Source organism: Cebus imitator, unplaced genomic scaffold (genome assembly GCF_001604975.1).
Source record: "Cebus imitator isolate Cc_AM_T3 unplaced genomic scaffold, Cebus_imitator-1.0 Scaffold256, whole genome shotgun sequence".
In the NCBI taxonomy this organism is placed as follows: domain Eukaryota; kingdom Metazoa; phylum Chordata; class Mammalia; order Primates; family Cebidae; genus Cebus; species Cebus imitator.
In genome coordinates this window covers 1027801-1043336 of record NW_016107571.1, presented here as the reverse complement: position 1 = coordinate 1043336, position 15536 = coordinate 1027801, and the positions used below count along the sequence as shown (strand labels likewise).

The 15536-nt window shown below is 55.2% G+C and overlaps 2 protein-coding genes across 10 annotated transcripts; both read right to left on the bottom strand.

The window, feature by feature from the left end:
- Positions 1 to 835: 835 nt before the first annotated feature.
- On the bottom strand, positions 836 to 3974 carry LOC108283114 (cytochrome b561 domain-containing protein 1). 5 transcript variants are annotated; one of them, XM_017499269.2, is made up of 4 exons: positions 3745 to 3916; positions 3406 to 3509; positions 2881 to 2918; positions 2222 to 2333 (listed from the first exon to the last, which is right to left on the bottom strand). In XM_017499269.2, the coding sequence occupies exons 1-4, from the start codon at positions 3890 to 3892 to the stop codon at positions 2222 to 2224; spliced, it is 402 nt and encodes a 133-aa protein (XP_017354758.1). In that variant the 5' UTR covers positions 3893 to 3916. The 5 variants fall into 5 exon arrangements, with proteins under 5 accessions (XP_017354753.1, XP_017354756.1, XP_017354757.1 ...); XM_017499264.2 differs by lacking the exon at positions 3406 to 3509 and having other exon boundaries at positions 836 to 2333; positions 3745 to 3955; XM_017499267.2 differs by lacking the exon at positions 3406 to 3509 and having other exon boundaries at positions 836 to 2410; positions 3745 to 3948.
- ATXN7L2 (ataxin 7 like 2) lies at positions 3353 to 14058 on the bottom strand. 5 transcript variants are annotated; one of them, XR_005195564.1, is made up of 12 exons: positions 13888 to 14058; positions 11845 to 11910; positions 11357 to 11461; positions 10758 to 10968; positions 10178 to 10464; positions 9527 to 9609; positions 8932 to 9185; positions 7905 to 8103; positions 7642 to 7763; positions 6314 to 7109; positions 3745 to 6003; positions 3353 to 3509 (listed from the first exon to the last, which is right to left on the bottom strand). XR_005195564.1 is itself a non-coding variant. In XM_017499259.2 (12 exons), exons 1-11 carry the CDS (start codon positions 14012 to 14014, stop codon positions 5962 to 5964), a joined length of 2292 nt encoding a protein of 763 aa, XP_017354748.1. In that variant the 5' UTR covers positions 14015 to 14058; the 3' UTR covers positions 5210 to 5427; positions 5926 to 5961. The 5 variants fall into 5 exon arrangements, 4 of the variants coding, with proteins under 4 accessions (XP_017354748.1, XP_017354749.1, XP_037584050.1 ...); XM_017499259.2 differs by lacking the exon at positions 3353 to 3509 and having other exon boundaries at positions 5210 to 5427; positions 5926 to 6003; XM_017499260.2 differs by lacking the exon at positions 3353 to 3509 and having other exon boundaries at positions 5280 to 5427; positions 13888 to 14057.
- Positions 14059 to 15536: the final 1478 nt, after the last annotated feature.

Genomic DNA, 15536 nt, shown 5'->3' with positions numbered 1-15536 from the left:
TGGCCCTCCTACCCTGCTGCAGGTAGGGTGAGCCCCTCAGCATTGGCTGTGATGAGGGAAGAGGAGATGCAGTCCCTGGATCAAAATCACCACAGGTGAGATTCTCCATGCAGCCCCAGTAACTGTTTCTTCTGAGTTCGCATCACACTGGATAGTTTGAGAGGAGGGGGGACAATGAAAGAGACAGGAACAATCACCCCTCTGCACAGCAGGGGCCTCCTTTAGATGCTTGTCCTGAAAGATGCAGTCTTCCCCAGGAGAGGCATAATGAGGTACATGGAGAGGACACTTCTGCCCTTGCTGTCCCCATTCTTGTACTATTGAATCACACCAACCTCCTTTCTTCTGAGCTACATGGAGAGGAGGACCTGAATCTTCAGAAGACCCGGGTCATCCACAACATTAACGTCTAAGAACACCTGCCCCTGCTCCCAGGAACTGGAGCTCTAGCGCCTACACCCCAGGCTTCCCAGAGTTCCCTGTGAGCTATGTGTACCTGCCTCAGCAGCACTTTCCTGGCTTCACTCTTGTCAGTCCTTGCCATGATTTAAGGAGGTCCCATCTTCCCGACTGAGCCAGACCACAGCTAAGCAGTCTGGCATCCAGTCCTCACCACCGAGGGCAGTCTGGGGAACTACTTTCATCTGCAACAAGGAAGGGGGTTCTCTGTGGGGAAGAGAGCCCAGCCCTCATTTGCCAGCTGGCACCAAACTCAGTCCCCTCTTGGACCAAAGAGCTGGCAAGAGATGACAACTGAGGAAAGCTTAGATAACAAAAAAAAGGAAGAGGGGGAACCAGAAAAACTTTGTTTTCTTGGGATCAGAAAAGCCCTTCCCCCACTTCCTTGACCCTTATGAAAAGCTTGAAAAGCTCCAAGTAGCTATGTGCTAAGGCAAGAATCTGAGCCCTAAGAAGAGCAAAGCATGAGATGCCCAGGGCTCCTTTGCCCTGAGAAGCAATTTCAGGGGAGGGAGCACACACAGGCCTTGCAGTCCTCAAGCCCAGATCCTGAGGTGGGCTGAAGGAATATGCCAATGCCCTCTTACTCCTCCAAAAGCTTTAAAGTGACTTTAGTGCCTTCACCATCTTAGAGTCCAGAAGACCCTCATCTGAGTCCCTTCTCTCCACAGTGTCTGACCCTCTATGCCCTGGCGCAGGGACCAAATCAGCACAAATTTCTGAAGGACCTCAAGGGCAGAGCTGTCCCTCCAGGGGAGTAAAGGGAGAGTAAGGAGATACCCCGAGTCTGCTAAGTGGTCCACATGGTTCACAGCTGGGAGGGTGTTCTGAGACACAGACCTGACAGATGTTGAATATTAAGATGGAAGGGACTTAGAGACTGCTTAGAAACATTTCACAGATGAAGAAACAGAGGTCTTAAGGTATGGAATGTACCTAAGGTTGTACAACAGAGCCTAAGAGTACCATATCCCATAAACAAGGCCCATAGACTCTCTCTACTACATCACACTGTTTTCTTAAAAGTAAGCCAAATATCCATGGATGCCATTCATAACTTACAATTTTTCATCAGGCACACAAGCAAGAAATGACCACCAGCATATCACTAGCACCACCCAAAACTAACTCTCATCAAGTAGAGGCTTCAGGATCAGGCTCTCCATCACCTTCCACTCGTACCCAGTACGTTTCCCCATTTTGACCCACTGAATTATTCCTCGGCAATAGCAGCTTTGGTTTCTGCAGTCCCTGAACCAGCCAAGAAGTGCAAAAACCTGACCACTTCTGAAACAGATCCCTTGTAGACGACCAAAGGAACCATGAAGTCCAAGGCAAGTGTTCCATCTAGATTCAGAGTTTGCAGGAACTCACATTTCCATTTTCTTCCTTGGTAAGTAGGATCTGGAGATCTGGTGCATGATCACAAGGGCTGGATACAGTGGCAGTGCCAGGCAAAGGTACCATGCTGCACCTTTGATCTGGGCCTGGAACCATACTGAGTACATGCCCAGAAGCACCGTTACTGTAGCCATCAGGTAGACCACCAGTCCACATGTCAGATGGTAGAGCTTGAGGCGAGCCACCCTCGAGACCCTGGCTGCCCGAGGACAGAGGAGGCAGAGCCCACACAGAGCCTGGCCACCAGTGGCCAGCAGTGTCAGGGCTCCTACCCAGCTGTGCCAGGACACCAGATGAGGCAGTTCACTGCGGGTCCTGCTGGAGATGATGAAGCCCAGGCCCAGAGCTGCACAGAGGATGGCTAGGGTCTGCCCTGCCCAGTGGAGCCGGATCCGAGCTTTTCGGGAGCAGAAAAAGAACGGAGAGTATTCAGGTGAGAAGAGTAGGATGGCTTTGGCCATGCAGAGGCAGAACTGTGAACATAGGAGAGAGAAGTAAGCCTCATGTCTGGCTTGGAGGCCTGAGAAAAAAGGAGGTCCTCTCATACATCCTAACAAAGAGGACAGAGGATAGGGTTTAAATAAGTTCCACCAGGACTACCAGCCTCACAGCTCAACATTTCTGACAACAAACTCTCCTCGTTCAGGTTGACATCTCCCCACCCCAACCTCTACAATGACTCCCATTTCTTGACCAGTGGAACAACAAATGTTAAACTTCCTCCTGAAATTAGGGGACAAGTAGGGAGATGACTGGATAACACCTCACCCTCCTTCTCCTTCAGACCCCAATGGAGAAAGAAGTATCTTCTATGCCCTGCCACCCTTTTCAACCACCTGACATTTGCCTATGGCCCAGCCCTCCACTTTCCAAATCCCATAGGCTGCAGGGAAAGATGAACCCTAGATGTTTCCTCCACCCATCTTAACCTTAGAAAGGCTGAGCTTTCTGAAGGCTGGATACTTCCCTGGGAGTGAGGTGGGACATACCCAAACAAATCAGATAGAAGCCCAAACTCACCGCCAAGGCCATAAATACAGGGTGCCAGGAGAAAAGACCTAAGAATCAAAGAGAAGAGGCTGAGGGCTCCATACCATTGTTCCAGCCCCTGTAGCTAGGTGGATCCCAAAGAATCCAGCCACAGGAGAAAAGTAGCATCCCCAACCCTAATCGGGAACAGGAACTAAGGACAAAGTGGAGCAGCTAAGGGGCCCCAAGGTAAGCAACCAAGAGGGCCTCCCTATACACACAGTTTGGTCTGGGTTCACCATTCAGCACCTCTCAGCTGGCAGCTCAGTCCTAGAATAGAGAATAGACCTCTGCCTTTTTTTTGAGACAGAGTATCCCTCTGTTGCACAGGCTGGAGTGCAGTGGTGCGATCTTGGCTCACAGCAACCTTCGCCTCCCGGTTTCAAGCGATTCGCCTGCCTCAGCCTCCACAGTAGCTGGGACTACAGGCGCGCGCCATCACACCCAGCTAATTTTTGTATTCTTAGTAGAGACCGGGTTTCACCATGTTGGCCAGGCTGGTCTCGAACTCCTGACCTCAAGTGATCCACCCGAGTCGGCCTCCCAAAGTGCTGAGATTTCAGGCGTGACCCACCGAGCCCGGCCTCCTTCACTTCTATCCTCCATCAGGGGACCTGTTTCTGAGGAAGTAGTTCAGTCTGTTCAATTGTCTGCCCTTCCCCCACAGCACCCAAAGCCCCATTCTTCCAGGACCCCTGGGGCCCCGCCCCACCAGGCCCTCAAAACCCCTCCAGTCTCTGTCTCCCCTTTACAGCTAGGGTCCCTCCTCCAAATCTTTCGGCGCTCCCAAGCGCTGCCCCTCCAGCATATCCGCTCCGCCCTCTTCCGTAGCCCCGCCCCGCCCCGCACACTCACTGGTTCCTGGCCGGGACAGCGCTGTCAGAAAGATGGTGAAGCCCAAAGCTACCAGGTGCGCCAAGATCCCACTGCCTCGCCGCAGCCAGCGGGTCAGTCTCGGCTCCCCAGGTGGAGCGGGAACCAGACCTACCTCCAGGGGCTGCATGGCCGTGCCCGGCGGGCCCGCACACTCCAGCTGCCCGAGCACGTCTTCCGGGTTTGCGATCGCGGAGGCGGAGGCGGCTGCAGCAGAGGCTCCTCCCCGGGGACGCCTCCGGCTGCGCGGCGGAGTGGCCTACAGCGCCCTCTGGGGGCTGGGGGGAAAGCGCGAGTGCTCCGGAGAAGCCCGCTCCCGCGAGAGCCCGGAGGCAGAAGGGGACCGGACAGATCCCGGCCCACCTTAATTTTATCTGTGTGTCTGTCTACAAGGACCTAAATCCCAAGTAGCCTGTGGAAATTACATTTGTAGCAAACGATTTCAGTGAAACCCCAAATCACACGTTTAGTATGCTGAACCAAGAGTGTGAAACCAGTGTTTGGAGCCGATTTCTAGTAGTATTGGATTTCCCTGTCTGTGCACTGTCTCCTGCCGCCTCCTTTTGTTCAGGGAACAAGCTTCCTCCCTGCCTAAAAAGAAAGCAAATAGGAAAGGACAGGGCTAAAATATAGTGCCTTGAACCTGGTTGACCAAAGGAGGGAGATGCAAGTCTCATCTCCTATCTGCACAGTTGTCCCCATCGAGATAAATGGAATAACTAGGGCACTCCCAGCCCTGCCGCCTCCTCAGCAGCTGCTCAGCCCTGAGGAGCCAGGTGATCCTGAGGGACCAGGGCCTCCCACACCACCAGTTCTGCAAGTGATGATGCCTTTTCCTTTCCTAAAAAGGTGTGGTTCAGGCCCAAGGAGGCCTCCCTGGGAAAGGTTCTACCCCTTCCTTAAAGGCAAACCCACAGCCGGGAAGAAAGGCTGTCCAATAGAAAGCAGGAACTTCCAACAGCAATGACCAGCCCAGCTCAAGCTCCCTAAGTGGTTGAGAAAATGAGAGTGCTGGTAAGAGGTGGGAAAAGCAGGAACAGCTGAAGAAAAACAGGCAATAATTCAGGGAGGGATGGACACCTAGGGTGTCCACAACCAATTCCACAAGCCAATTCCCAGACCCTCAGGGCAAGGATCCTAGAGAAGAGCCAGAGGTGCAGCTCTCCCTCTCAAGTTTCTCTTACCAATGGGACCATAGTCGTCCCTGGGGTCAAGACTCAGGAAGCCTTGCCCATTCAGAGCCACACACCTCATCATCCTGTCTGGAAAGAACACTCTCCCAGTGACACAAACTCCACGCATTTTCACACTACTGAAAATGACAAGATGACAATAATAATAATGAGCATAAGAGACTTCTGCAGGCAAGCTATGGGAGCTGGAGTCTGGCTGCCTATCTTAGCCACACAGGGTAGGGCTGGTGACAGTAAGGACACTCATTTTGTTATTTTTTTTCCTTCCTTTTCTATGTTTGTGTTTTTATATTTTCATAGCAGCAACAGAACAGGGAGACAGTCTTGAGGTATTTTAAAGAGATTTTTTTCTTAAAAAAAATAATATAAAGTTATAAAAAGCGGCAGCAGCCTGGGGCCCGGATCTGGAGGGGAGGAGGTGCTGGCGGCTCCGTTGCAGTGGGCAGGCACTTTCTCATTAATGGGCTTTTGACTGCAAGAAGACAAGAGGCAAGAGAAAGGGTCAGGGTGGGGGCCTGCCTGCTGTCCTTCCTGGTGAACTGTGTGGACTAGAGGGGCTAAATCTTGATTTCCTTCTGCTGGCCTGGGGAGTAAAACTGAGCAAGAGGGAAGATGAATGCCAGCTCACTAGAGCCAGTTTGGGTAGTGAAGTTGGAGAGCATACACGGCTTATGGGCCCACATCTAACCCAGGAGAGCAACCCCATCCCACCTCCAGTAAGTCCCTCCTGGCAGAGATCATATGGAGAGCACATGGCACGCTACGCCAGGGATCCCACCAGAACAGGCAAATAAAACTGGCTACAGGCTTTACTAGTAATCCTGGAGAACCTGTCTGTCACCCACATGGCTGGAGGTGAGCACATGTGCAAGGTGGGCACACGTGCAGTAGTGGGCATGGGGTTGTGTGCCTGCCCTTCAAGGCCCTGATGCCCAGAGGAAAAACCAGTGAGCAAGACCAGCCCACCCACCTTGCTGCTTGGCATGTTAGGCTGTGACCCAAGGACTCAAACTCCCTTTCCTTCGGGGAACAGAGGTAGCTCCAGTACCTGGAATGAGGGTCACAGCCAATTCAGAAACAAGTGGCCCTTTGGTTACAGCAAAAGCAGGGGTGGAGGGGTGCTGCATCTCCTTAGCCCAAGGGAAAGGGTTAGGGATAGGGGAAGGTTCACCAGGCAAATGCTGGAGTCACTTTGCTAAGAGCTGACCTACCTCTTCCTAAAGAAAACAGTCCAGGAACTCTCTCTCAACTTCCCCTGCCTCCCTTTCCCTGCACAAACACCAATGTAGCAGCTTCTCCGTATCAGGTACCCACTGTGTACCCCACCCTCGTCAATCTTCAGGGAGCCTGGCTGGTACCTTCAGTGTAGAGCACTTCTCCTCAAAGGCCAGGGCCGGGCCTGGCTTCTTGCGGCGCACAGAACAGGCCACATCAGCAGGGGCACCAGCCTGACAGTGCTTGGCCTTCACCGGCCGGCAGTAAGTGGCCAGGTTTTTCCGCTTCTTGGCCACCTCCTCCTCAGAGAGGCAGTTGGTTGACAGGGCCTTGCCTGGGTGTCCAGCTGCTCCCCGGTTCTCCAGCTGAGAAGCCTTGACTGGTGTGGGGAGCTGATGAGGGGAGCCACGACAGTCCAGGGGCCCTGCCCGCTTCACTCTTGGCCCCATTGTCCCATTAAGCCCCATGCTCAGGGCTGTTTTAGTCTTGGCCGAGAGGCCCCGGCAGCCAGAGGGTTTGCCTTTTCCAGTGGGCTCCAGGATGCAGGTCCGTTTAAAAGTGGTGGGGCCAGGGGATAACTTCCGCTTTCGAGAAGGGGCCTCCATCTCCACCCCGTCCTTGCCTTTGGATGACTTGCTGGCCTTGGAAGGCGGCAGCTTGCTGAAGGACGGGGACGGCGTGTTGGCAGGCAGTGGTGAGGTGATAGCCTGGCTCCCGCCCATGCACTCTGCCTGGCTACAGGCGGCCGCCACACTGGGGGAGCCTGCAGTGTAGCTGGGGACAAGGCTGTCCTTGGTAGGGGGCGTGGAGGCTGGGCAGGCAGGTCTTGGGGGTGGACCTGGAAGGCGGGGGCAGCTGCCTGTAGAGGATGGGCTCAGGGGAGCAGATAAGGGGGAGTTGACAAGGTGAGATGGAGGTTCGGTCGCCGGTGGAATCTTCCTGCAGCGAAAAGAGAGCCCGCTGTGACTGCCAAGCAAACAAGAGAGCTTCCCCCAACACAAGACACACTCCAGTCTCTCTGCCCCACCTAGAAATGGCCAGCAGAGCCCCAGAGTTGCTGCCATCTGCTGGAAGATGCTGGAACTGAGGGTTAGGAAGATGGCACAGGGATGTGCCTGTGGAGAGGAATTAACTCGTATATACGAACTAGGAGGTAGACCCACTAGGAACTTCATTTTAAATCTTGCTTGGGGCATCCCCTATCTCTAGTCACCCAAAAGGTACTGCAAGTGATGGATGAGAGTCTGGATTCACCCCCAGACCACCCTTCCATGCCCTGCCTTAGCCAAGCCCTAGGCTGCCAAGTTTTCCCACCTCCTTTTCACACCGCTCCCTATCCGAGGTCCTGCTGGCAAATAGCCAAGGCACACCTATGGGTGTACAGGAAAGATCAGGGCTTCTGAAGCCCAGGTATGTCTGGAGCCTGGGAATGTCCATTCTAGAACTTCCATTCTGGGCCCAAGAGACTTACTTCCACATGTGTGAGCTGAGGTGCCGCTCCAGCATGGAGCTGAGTGCCGAGCAGAACCGGTCCAGCCGGCGACTAAATACATAGCATCCTGGGCTCACCAGCCGACTCCCAAAGGTGCAGAACTAAAGGCCGAAGGAAGGCGCATGGTTGGCAGGGTTGAGGTGCACAGAGGGCATCTGCACACAGGATCTGACCTCCTCCACATATTGTGGGCCAGGAGTGCTGGGCCACCCCCACCCTAGGCCCCTGCCCCAGGTCCTTACCGCCTGTGGCCTCGGGGGTCGGGTTGCATAATGGCAGTCAGGGGGGAGGTGGAGGTCATCAGATGTCCCTTCCTCCTCACTCTCCTCGCTAGAGGCCTGGGCCCCACCCCGGGGCATGGGGAAGGGGAACAGGCCTGGGTCCCCATCACCACCACAGGGGCCTTCATCATCCAATTCACTCTCAGAGGAGGCCCGGGACCTGGAAGGGCCAAAGGGGATGTGAGGGGAATGTGACTGTTGTGGGGTCAGAGTAGGGGTGTCCTTGAACCCGCCAAGCTCAGAGAGCAGGGCACAGGGGCAGACACCCTGCAGGGCAATCAGAAGAGGACAGAGGGAAGGGAAGGACAGGAGGGAACCACAGAGCTCACAGAGTAAGAGACAGAGAGACTGCTCCCAAGGGATTCTCTCCCCAGCCCCTTCACCTCCCAGCCCCTTCCTCCTCAGGGGATAATCTGCTCCAGATCCACCTCCTCCAGAAAATCTTCACAGTTAAACTGCACCCAGCTCTGGTCAGCCCAGTCAACTTGCTCAACTCCCTTCTTGCATCACATATTCCTGTGAGCCTGTCTATGAGCTGAACCTGTTTCATGTTTGCCCCTTGTGTGACAGGCAGAGATGCACGTGTGTCTCCTTCAGCAAGGCAGGCTCTCCCCGGGGGTCCGGCGTAGCCTCTGCACACGAAGGAGCCAGTGAGTGAATACACGTAGGGCTGCCTTGCCCGAGACTGTGACCCTTTCGGCTCCCCAGTGACAAGATTCGGCCTGTTGGAGGCAGCTGGGAAAATGTTCATATCCCAAGTGTTGGATCTGGCATGCCGCTGAGAGGCTGGGATGCTTGTGGTGTGCTTGGTTGGGAACAGGGACATCTTCCGCTTCCACACCACTGTCAGGAGCCCCAGGAGTCCCCCCACACTCAGAGCTGAGTGAGTGCATCTTCCAGGACACTCCATGAGCCTGTTTCCAGGGGCCCCGGGTGGCTAAGGGGCCAAGTACCCCGAGGCAAGGTAGGGGTTGGATGCTAGACGTACCTGGGCAGTGCACAGTATGGGTACGTCTGCTTGGCACGGACAGAGAAAGTGCTGCTGGGAGCAGCCACTGCTGCCACAACCTGGACTGCGGATGGGAGCTCCTGGGAGGGGCGCTCGAGAACTTGCTCCTTGCGCCCTGGGCTCTTCTCCTTGGGAGACTCCCCTTTGCGGGAGTTGGCCTTCAGCTCTGCCACCAGCACGTCAAAGTCCTTGGCTCGGCCCTGGACTTCCCGACGCTGGTGTACTGAGTGGATCTAGAATACAGCAGGGTGGAGAGCCGGGGAGCAGGTATGAACTCAGCAGGGGTGAGGGACGGCAGGGTGGGCATATTTGCAGCTGTGTTCACATGTCTTTGTTTCCCTCCTCCATTGGGCCAAAACCCTCCCTTAGGATGGGGGAATCTGGAAACCACCCCTACCCACTGCTCCCATCTTCTGCCCAGGAGGGGCATCCCCATCTCCCCTTCCCTAAGGCGGGCCTAACCACCCTCCCTTAAGCTAGATCTTTACTAACATCAACATTCCTCTCCTTGCCAGGGAAGGAGCGGGCAAGCCCTGTGCTGTCCTCCCTCACTGTGCAGTGGGAAGGGGGTTACCTTGCAGGTCAGCAGGCGGGTACAGATCTTTTTGGTCTCTGGATTTATTACCCCACACTGCCTGTTGAGGTCGCACTCCTTCCCTGTGGGAAAAGCACTTTCAGTGAACCTCAAGACCATTTCCAGGTGTTCCGCAGGAGGATCTGGCCGCTTCCTGCCAAGGGCCTGAGAAGAACTGGAATTAAGGCAGAAGCGCCTCCAGCCCTCAGCGTGGGGCTTCACCTTCCAGAGAAACTTCTAGGCATCAACACCTCTTTGCTGGGTGTGAGAACCATCCCTATCCTGATCCCAGGTGCTCCTTTTGGGACTTCAGGCCCAAAGCAGGGCAACACATATCAAGAAACACAAGCAGCCGTGGGCATTTGGGATGCCAGAGAAGCCAGTTGCGACATGTGTCTGGCGCCCTGGATCTAGGTGAGAAAGAGTGAGAAAGAACTTCACCTCCTGGGCATGGGCTGCATCAGGAGACACAGGCTGGAGAGAAGCTTCCCAAGAAGCAAGCAAGTCAAGACGTGACAGGGGCTTCTGTACCCTACAACCTGTGACGGCCAGGCTTATAAACCTGATCTCCTCCCCATCTGGCCCAAAGACAAAGCCGCCCAAAAGAGTCCCCACTGCACCTTCCACACCCCCAAGACCACAACTACTCACGAGCCATCTTCCGGTGGGTTTTGGGGGGCAGCCTGGCCCCACTGGGCTCCTTTTCAGGAGGGCTGCCTTCAGCCCGGTGACTGGATCCCTCACTGGGGATGATCTCGATGTTCTCTCTGCCAGGAGGTTCTTTAGAAGGGGGAGCCATGGGAGGTTTTCCAGGGGAGTCCTTGGTAAGGCCCCCTGGCTGGCTGAGAAAAGCAGAGGGTGGGGCCACCCTGATTCCGTGTCCATCAGGCTTCGGGAGACTGGACATCTTCTCCAGATTCACCACAGGCACGAAAAGGCTACACATGGAGAGAGGGGGTTGGCTGGGGAGGGGGAGGAAAGGCCTGGGGCCTGGACTCTAGCCCAGCGCCATCTCTTTCCCAGCCCTGAACTTGGGTGGGCTCCAGCAGGGGTGTGAAACATGGGAAGAAGGGACCCCATCTTCCCTGGAGCACATGGAGGGAAGCTGCAGACAGGTGCTGCCTTCTGCTGTGAGGAGTATGCCTCGACCCAGGGCTGCCTCTATTGGTGTCCACCCCTCCCTGGGTCAGGGTCAGGGCCAGTCTTAGAAAAATCTCCAGCCTCTCCTTACCAGAGGTTGTCTTTCTGGGTCTTCTCAGGAGGCTGGTGGCCACGGCTCCGGGACCCCTGGCCCTTCTCCCTGGAGGAGGTTTTTGTGGAACCTGGGGCCCTACAAGCTGGGCCCTGCCCATTCACTACATGGCATTTCTGAGAGCTGGCAGGGGCTGGAGGTGGGGGTGGGGCCCGGGTATAAAGCTTGCTGAGGGGCCCATGTCTTCTTTCTGTCGCCAGGAGGTGGAAAGAATAATCAAGGTGAGTGGTATCACTGCTTCCTTCCCCAACCTAACCCTGTCTGTAGACTCACATGAGAGAATCTGAGTTTCCTTAAATTAGATTGAAAACATACCTCCTTCCCATTTGAATCTGAGCCTTCAAGACTCAAAATTCAAGACCTAGCTTCCTGAACCTCTTAACACCTCCCTTAACTCCACAGGATGCTAGAATGACAATAACCCGACCCCCCACAATGCTCTGAAGACACCCCCAGGACCTTCCTATCCTCAACACGACCCTCCATTACCCCATGAGACCTCCCCACTGACCCTGTCCTCAGAGTTCCCTGCTCTACCTTCCCCTGTCCCTCTGTCTCCGCCCTAGGGCTCCCCTCACCGCAGTGCTTCTGGAAAGCTTGAGGCTTCACCACTTGGCTGCAGTGGTTACACACAACCAAATAGAAGTCGTCATGGGCAGGGCAGTGCCCGAAGATGGACATGTCTGCAATGACAGAAGCCCATGTCACTGGGGCTGAGGATCCCAGGGTTTCCCTGAAAGATCGGAGAGCACTCCCACCCCACCACTCAGAGGGCACTTCACCTCCCCGCTGACATGACAGACTCCATGCTGAATGCTCCCAGCTTCCAGAGTTCAATCTAAGCAGTCCCAAAGGGTATGCGCTTTCAGGTGAGTGGGCAATCACCTATGATTAGGATCTCCAACAACAGGTCACAGGAGCCAGAGCAACCGGCCGACTCAGACCTATCAAAATGAGGGTCCCCGACAGCTGCTTCAAGCAGCCACCTCCTTCTGTAGTGTGGTGGAAAAGTGGAGCGTGGTCCTGTCTGCCCTGGGTCCCAGCCCTAATGTGTGTCGACTCCCACCTTCTTTAATGAGGGTCATGGCATCCAGCTTCTTCGTGTTTTTGCTACTCTCCTCCAGCTCAGCCCCTAGAGGAGAAACACAGCTCAGAAGGGTCAGGGCCAGTCTTAGGGACTCCAGCCTCTCCTTACCAGAGACTGTTCTTCCCAGAAGACAAGCCAGAGGTTGTCCCCTTTCCAGAAGCTCCGAGCAGGGCCTGCAACACAACAGTATGAAGCCCCCACTCCGTGACAAGCTCCTGGTGCTAGGACCACTTGGGGAACCTTTCAGAGGGTCATTTTCAAATGCCTATTTTCCTTCACCTGCTGCATCTGCACCAAGATGGCCCCACTAAGAAGAATCCATCCACCTTTCTTACGGGACCCCTCACTTCAAGGTGCAGTTCAGGGTTCCACTGCTAACTAGTTGGGTGATTGTGGTAAATATCATCTCTTTTCTGGGCCTGCTTCCCCATTTAAAGGGGAAACAATCCTTAACCAATTTTTCTATAAATCCTTGAGTCTCTTCTTGAGATTTCTCAGATGGGTCCTTTCTGCTACTCTGTGGCATCCCAGATAGATACTCTCCCAGGTCCCCACCCCCATGAATTCAATTTTGCTCCACCTGGGTTACCATAGCATTGTCAAAGTTACACCCAGCTTCTCAGGTCCTGCACTGATAGGATGGTCACAGAGCAGAGAAACTGCTGTCTTTGGTCCTTGGGCATCTTCAAAGTCTCCTTGGTCACCTATGCAAGTCCCTCCCCTTCTTAGAGGGGCTTTGGGCAGGGGTTGCCCTTGTACCTCAGTTTCTGGGTTAATGATAAAAACATCTTAGCTGTGCAAAGCAGCTTTTTCCCCATCCCCCTACCTCTCTCCTCCCCCCTCCCTCCTCTACGCCCCCTCCCTGTCCCTTGGAAAAAAAAAATCAATTCTGAGTCACCAAACCCGTCTGACTCCATTTCCGGTTCTCAATGCACCCAGACCCTGACAATGGCCCCATCCTTGCCCACCCAGCATGGGGCAGCCCCGGGGTGGCCTAGGCTCCCACTTAGGTCTGCTCTCTGATGCCCATTAACAGATATGCTCCCTTCTAGGATGAGAAGATTGTTGACAATCTTATATAATATCCAGATATGAGGGGTGGTGGGTTAGGCACGCAAGAGACAAGGGGCAGTTCCCCCTCTAAGTCCGTGAAATGCAAGTGCGGGGAATGACGGACAGAACGAAACTGAGAGTCAGATGTCTCAGAGGAGAACAAGTGTCATTAGAGACCCCTCCATGCTGTCTCCTCCTCCACCTCTTCTCACTTGCAAACTTCTTCAGGGGCGTGATGCCTGCTGTCACCCCGAAAGGCCACGAGGCCAGGTGCTCCCTGGGGCCCAGAAGACAAAGATCAGAAGAAGAGGCTGTAGGCCCGCTCACTACGGCACTCAGGGGCCTGGAGAAGGTGGGAGTCAGAGGAGAGAGCCAAGGGGCAGGGCAAGAGGCCTGGGAAAGGACAGAGGTTTGGAGGCATGGATGGATGGACTGAAGGATGGAGGGAGAGAGGGAGGATAGATGGATGGACGGAGGAACTAACGTGGAGGGGGTGGGGGTCTAAAAGCACTGCAGCTGCAGGCAAACGCCGAAAAGGAGCAGGAGATGTGGGGCAAAAGGCGAAAGAACAAGGGGGGTGAGGAAGGGGGCACAGAAGTGGGGTGCGTGGGAAACACGTGGAGAGGACTGTTGCGGACAGGGAAAGCCAGAGGCAGGTGCCGGAGAGGCGCGAGTTGGGGACCAGCAGGCAAGGAGAAAGATAAAGGCAAGCCTATGTGGGGGCAGGTATTGGGGACTGGCAGAGGCAGAGGTGGGCTGGGTGGGCTGTGAGCGGTGAGCCGGCGCTAGGACCCGGAGGCGCGAAGGTGACGGAGCAGGCGGGCACTAGGACCCGGCGGGTCCTTTGTTTGGGGGGCCGGGGAGCCGGACGGCGGCTCCAGTCGGCGGCTCCCCTCAGCTGGCGGGGGCCCGGAAGGGGGGAGGGGAGACAGTGATGGGGTCCCCGGACTTTAGGGTGGCTTCACTTACCGTCAGTCGCGGGCAAGTCGGCCCGCTCCACCCACGAGCTCCAGCTCTGTCCCGCGAAGTCATCGAGACTCGGCACCCGCCGCTCCAGAGCGGCCATTGCTGCCGCCGCGCGTTCACGCACCGCCATCACCGCCGCGGACGCGCGCCCGCCCTGGCGCCGCCGCCGCTCGGCCCCCTCCCCCTCGCCCTCGTCGCGGGCACGCCTCCCCTCTCCCCCAACCTGCCTTTCCAGCTCACTCTTTGCGCAAGCGCAACACAGGTTGCCTGCTCCCCGCCCCCTCCCTTCTGCACAGCCTTCTGGGAAGTGTAGTCTTGGAGCGGATGCTATTTCCTACCGAGCTTGCAGCCAGAGTCCCTCCGAAATGCACAATTGCAGGGGGAAAAGAGAAGACCAAAGCTCCAGGATCTCCTCTTCTAACCGTTACGCACACATTCTTTGTGCTACCAGTCCACTCTCCCAGGCTAACTGCACCTAACCCAGCCCCAAACCTTTCTTTGCCCAGACGCCCCTCTAAGCCGTGCGTCCGCCAGCTGGCTGGCGCCCCTTCCCGGGCTGGCGGCCACGAAGCGACTCCGCTCCCCTGTAGATCGAATAGGGTAGGTGCAGGGAGGTGGGCGCTGTGAATCAGAAGGGCAAGGGGAGGGAGTCTGTAGGATGTGCTGAAGGACACAGGGGTTGGAGGTGGGGAGGGCCTCGGCTCCCGTGTAGTGCTTCCTCTGTGGGAAACCCACGCTGCCCTGATGCAGAGCAGAGGGTTGGAGTGGCGTTGTCTGGGTTTGAGAGGACCTGGCTAAGCTGACCAAGATCACCTGTCACGATGACAGAAGGCTGTCTCCGAGTCAGAGCCAGCCCCGGAACTGGGGTGGCCCCGAGGCGGCTGGTGTTTGCAGCATCTATGCTGATCCGTCTCTCTTCTCCTGAGAACTGCGATCGATACCCTGTACCGCCTCTTCCCAAACCCTGGCTGGACCCCGACTTCATCTATCACTTTGCCTTCTTTTTCTAATGAATACTTTCTCTGCTGGAAAGGCTGCTTCTGAAGCCCCGGCATAGGGAGATTTCTCATCAGAGCTGTCATCTTCCTTGCTAAGGTCTGGAAAGTACCTTAATCATCCATTTCTTTCTTCTTCTCAGCTGATAACATTTCTTCCCACCCTCACACAATCAAGAGACAAAAGTCTGCCTCCTCCATTCCCCACCCCCCCCCAAACACATTGGAAAAGAAATACTAATCCTTTTTCCTCAACCTCTCGCACCTCATCCCCCCACCCCCCACTCTTGACCCTTTAGCCAGGGGGAAAACAAGTTTGGGAGCAAGACCTCAGATTTTCTTCTCCTTTTCATCCAGGGAAGGTGTAAGTACTTCAAGAATAATCTCTGAGGGCAGGGAATCAACCTGAGACCCACAGTTGTTCCTTAGGGTGTCCAGGAATCTGGTAAAAATTGAATTGTTCAATTGTGCCCAAGTGTATTTTTCTAGGGGATGTAAATGTAGTGGATGACTGTGTGAAGGGGGATAGAGGTGCAAGTTTGTTCAACAAGAAGCTGATAGTTAAGAAATCGAAGCATATGGCCCTCAACTCCTGACAGGAAGCCCGTTTGGGTCACAGATGGTAGGACAGCACATGGAAACAGCTTTGTGGAAGCC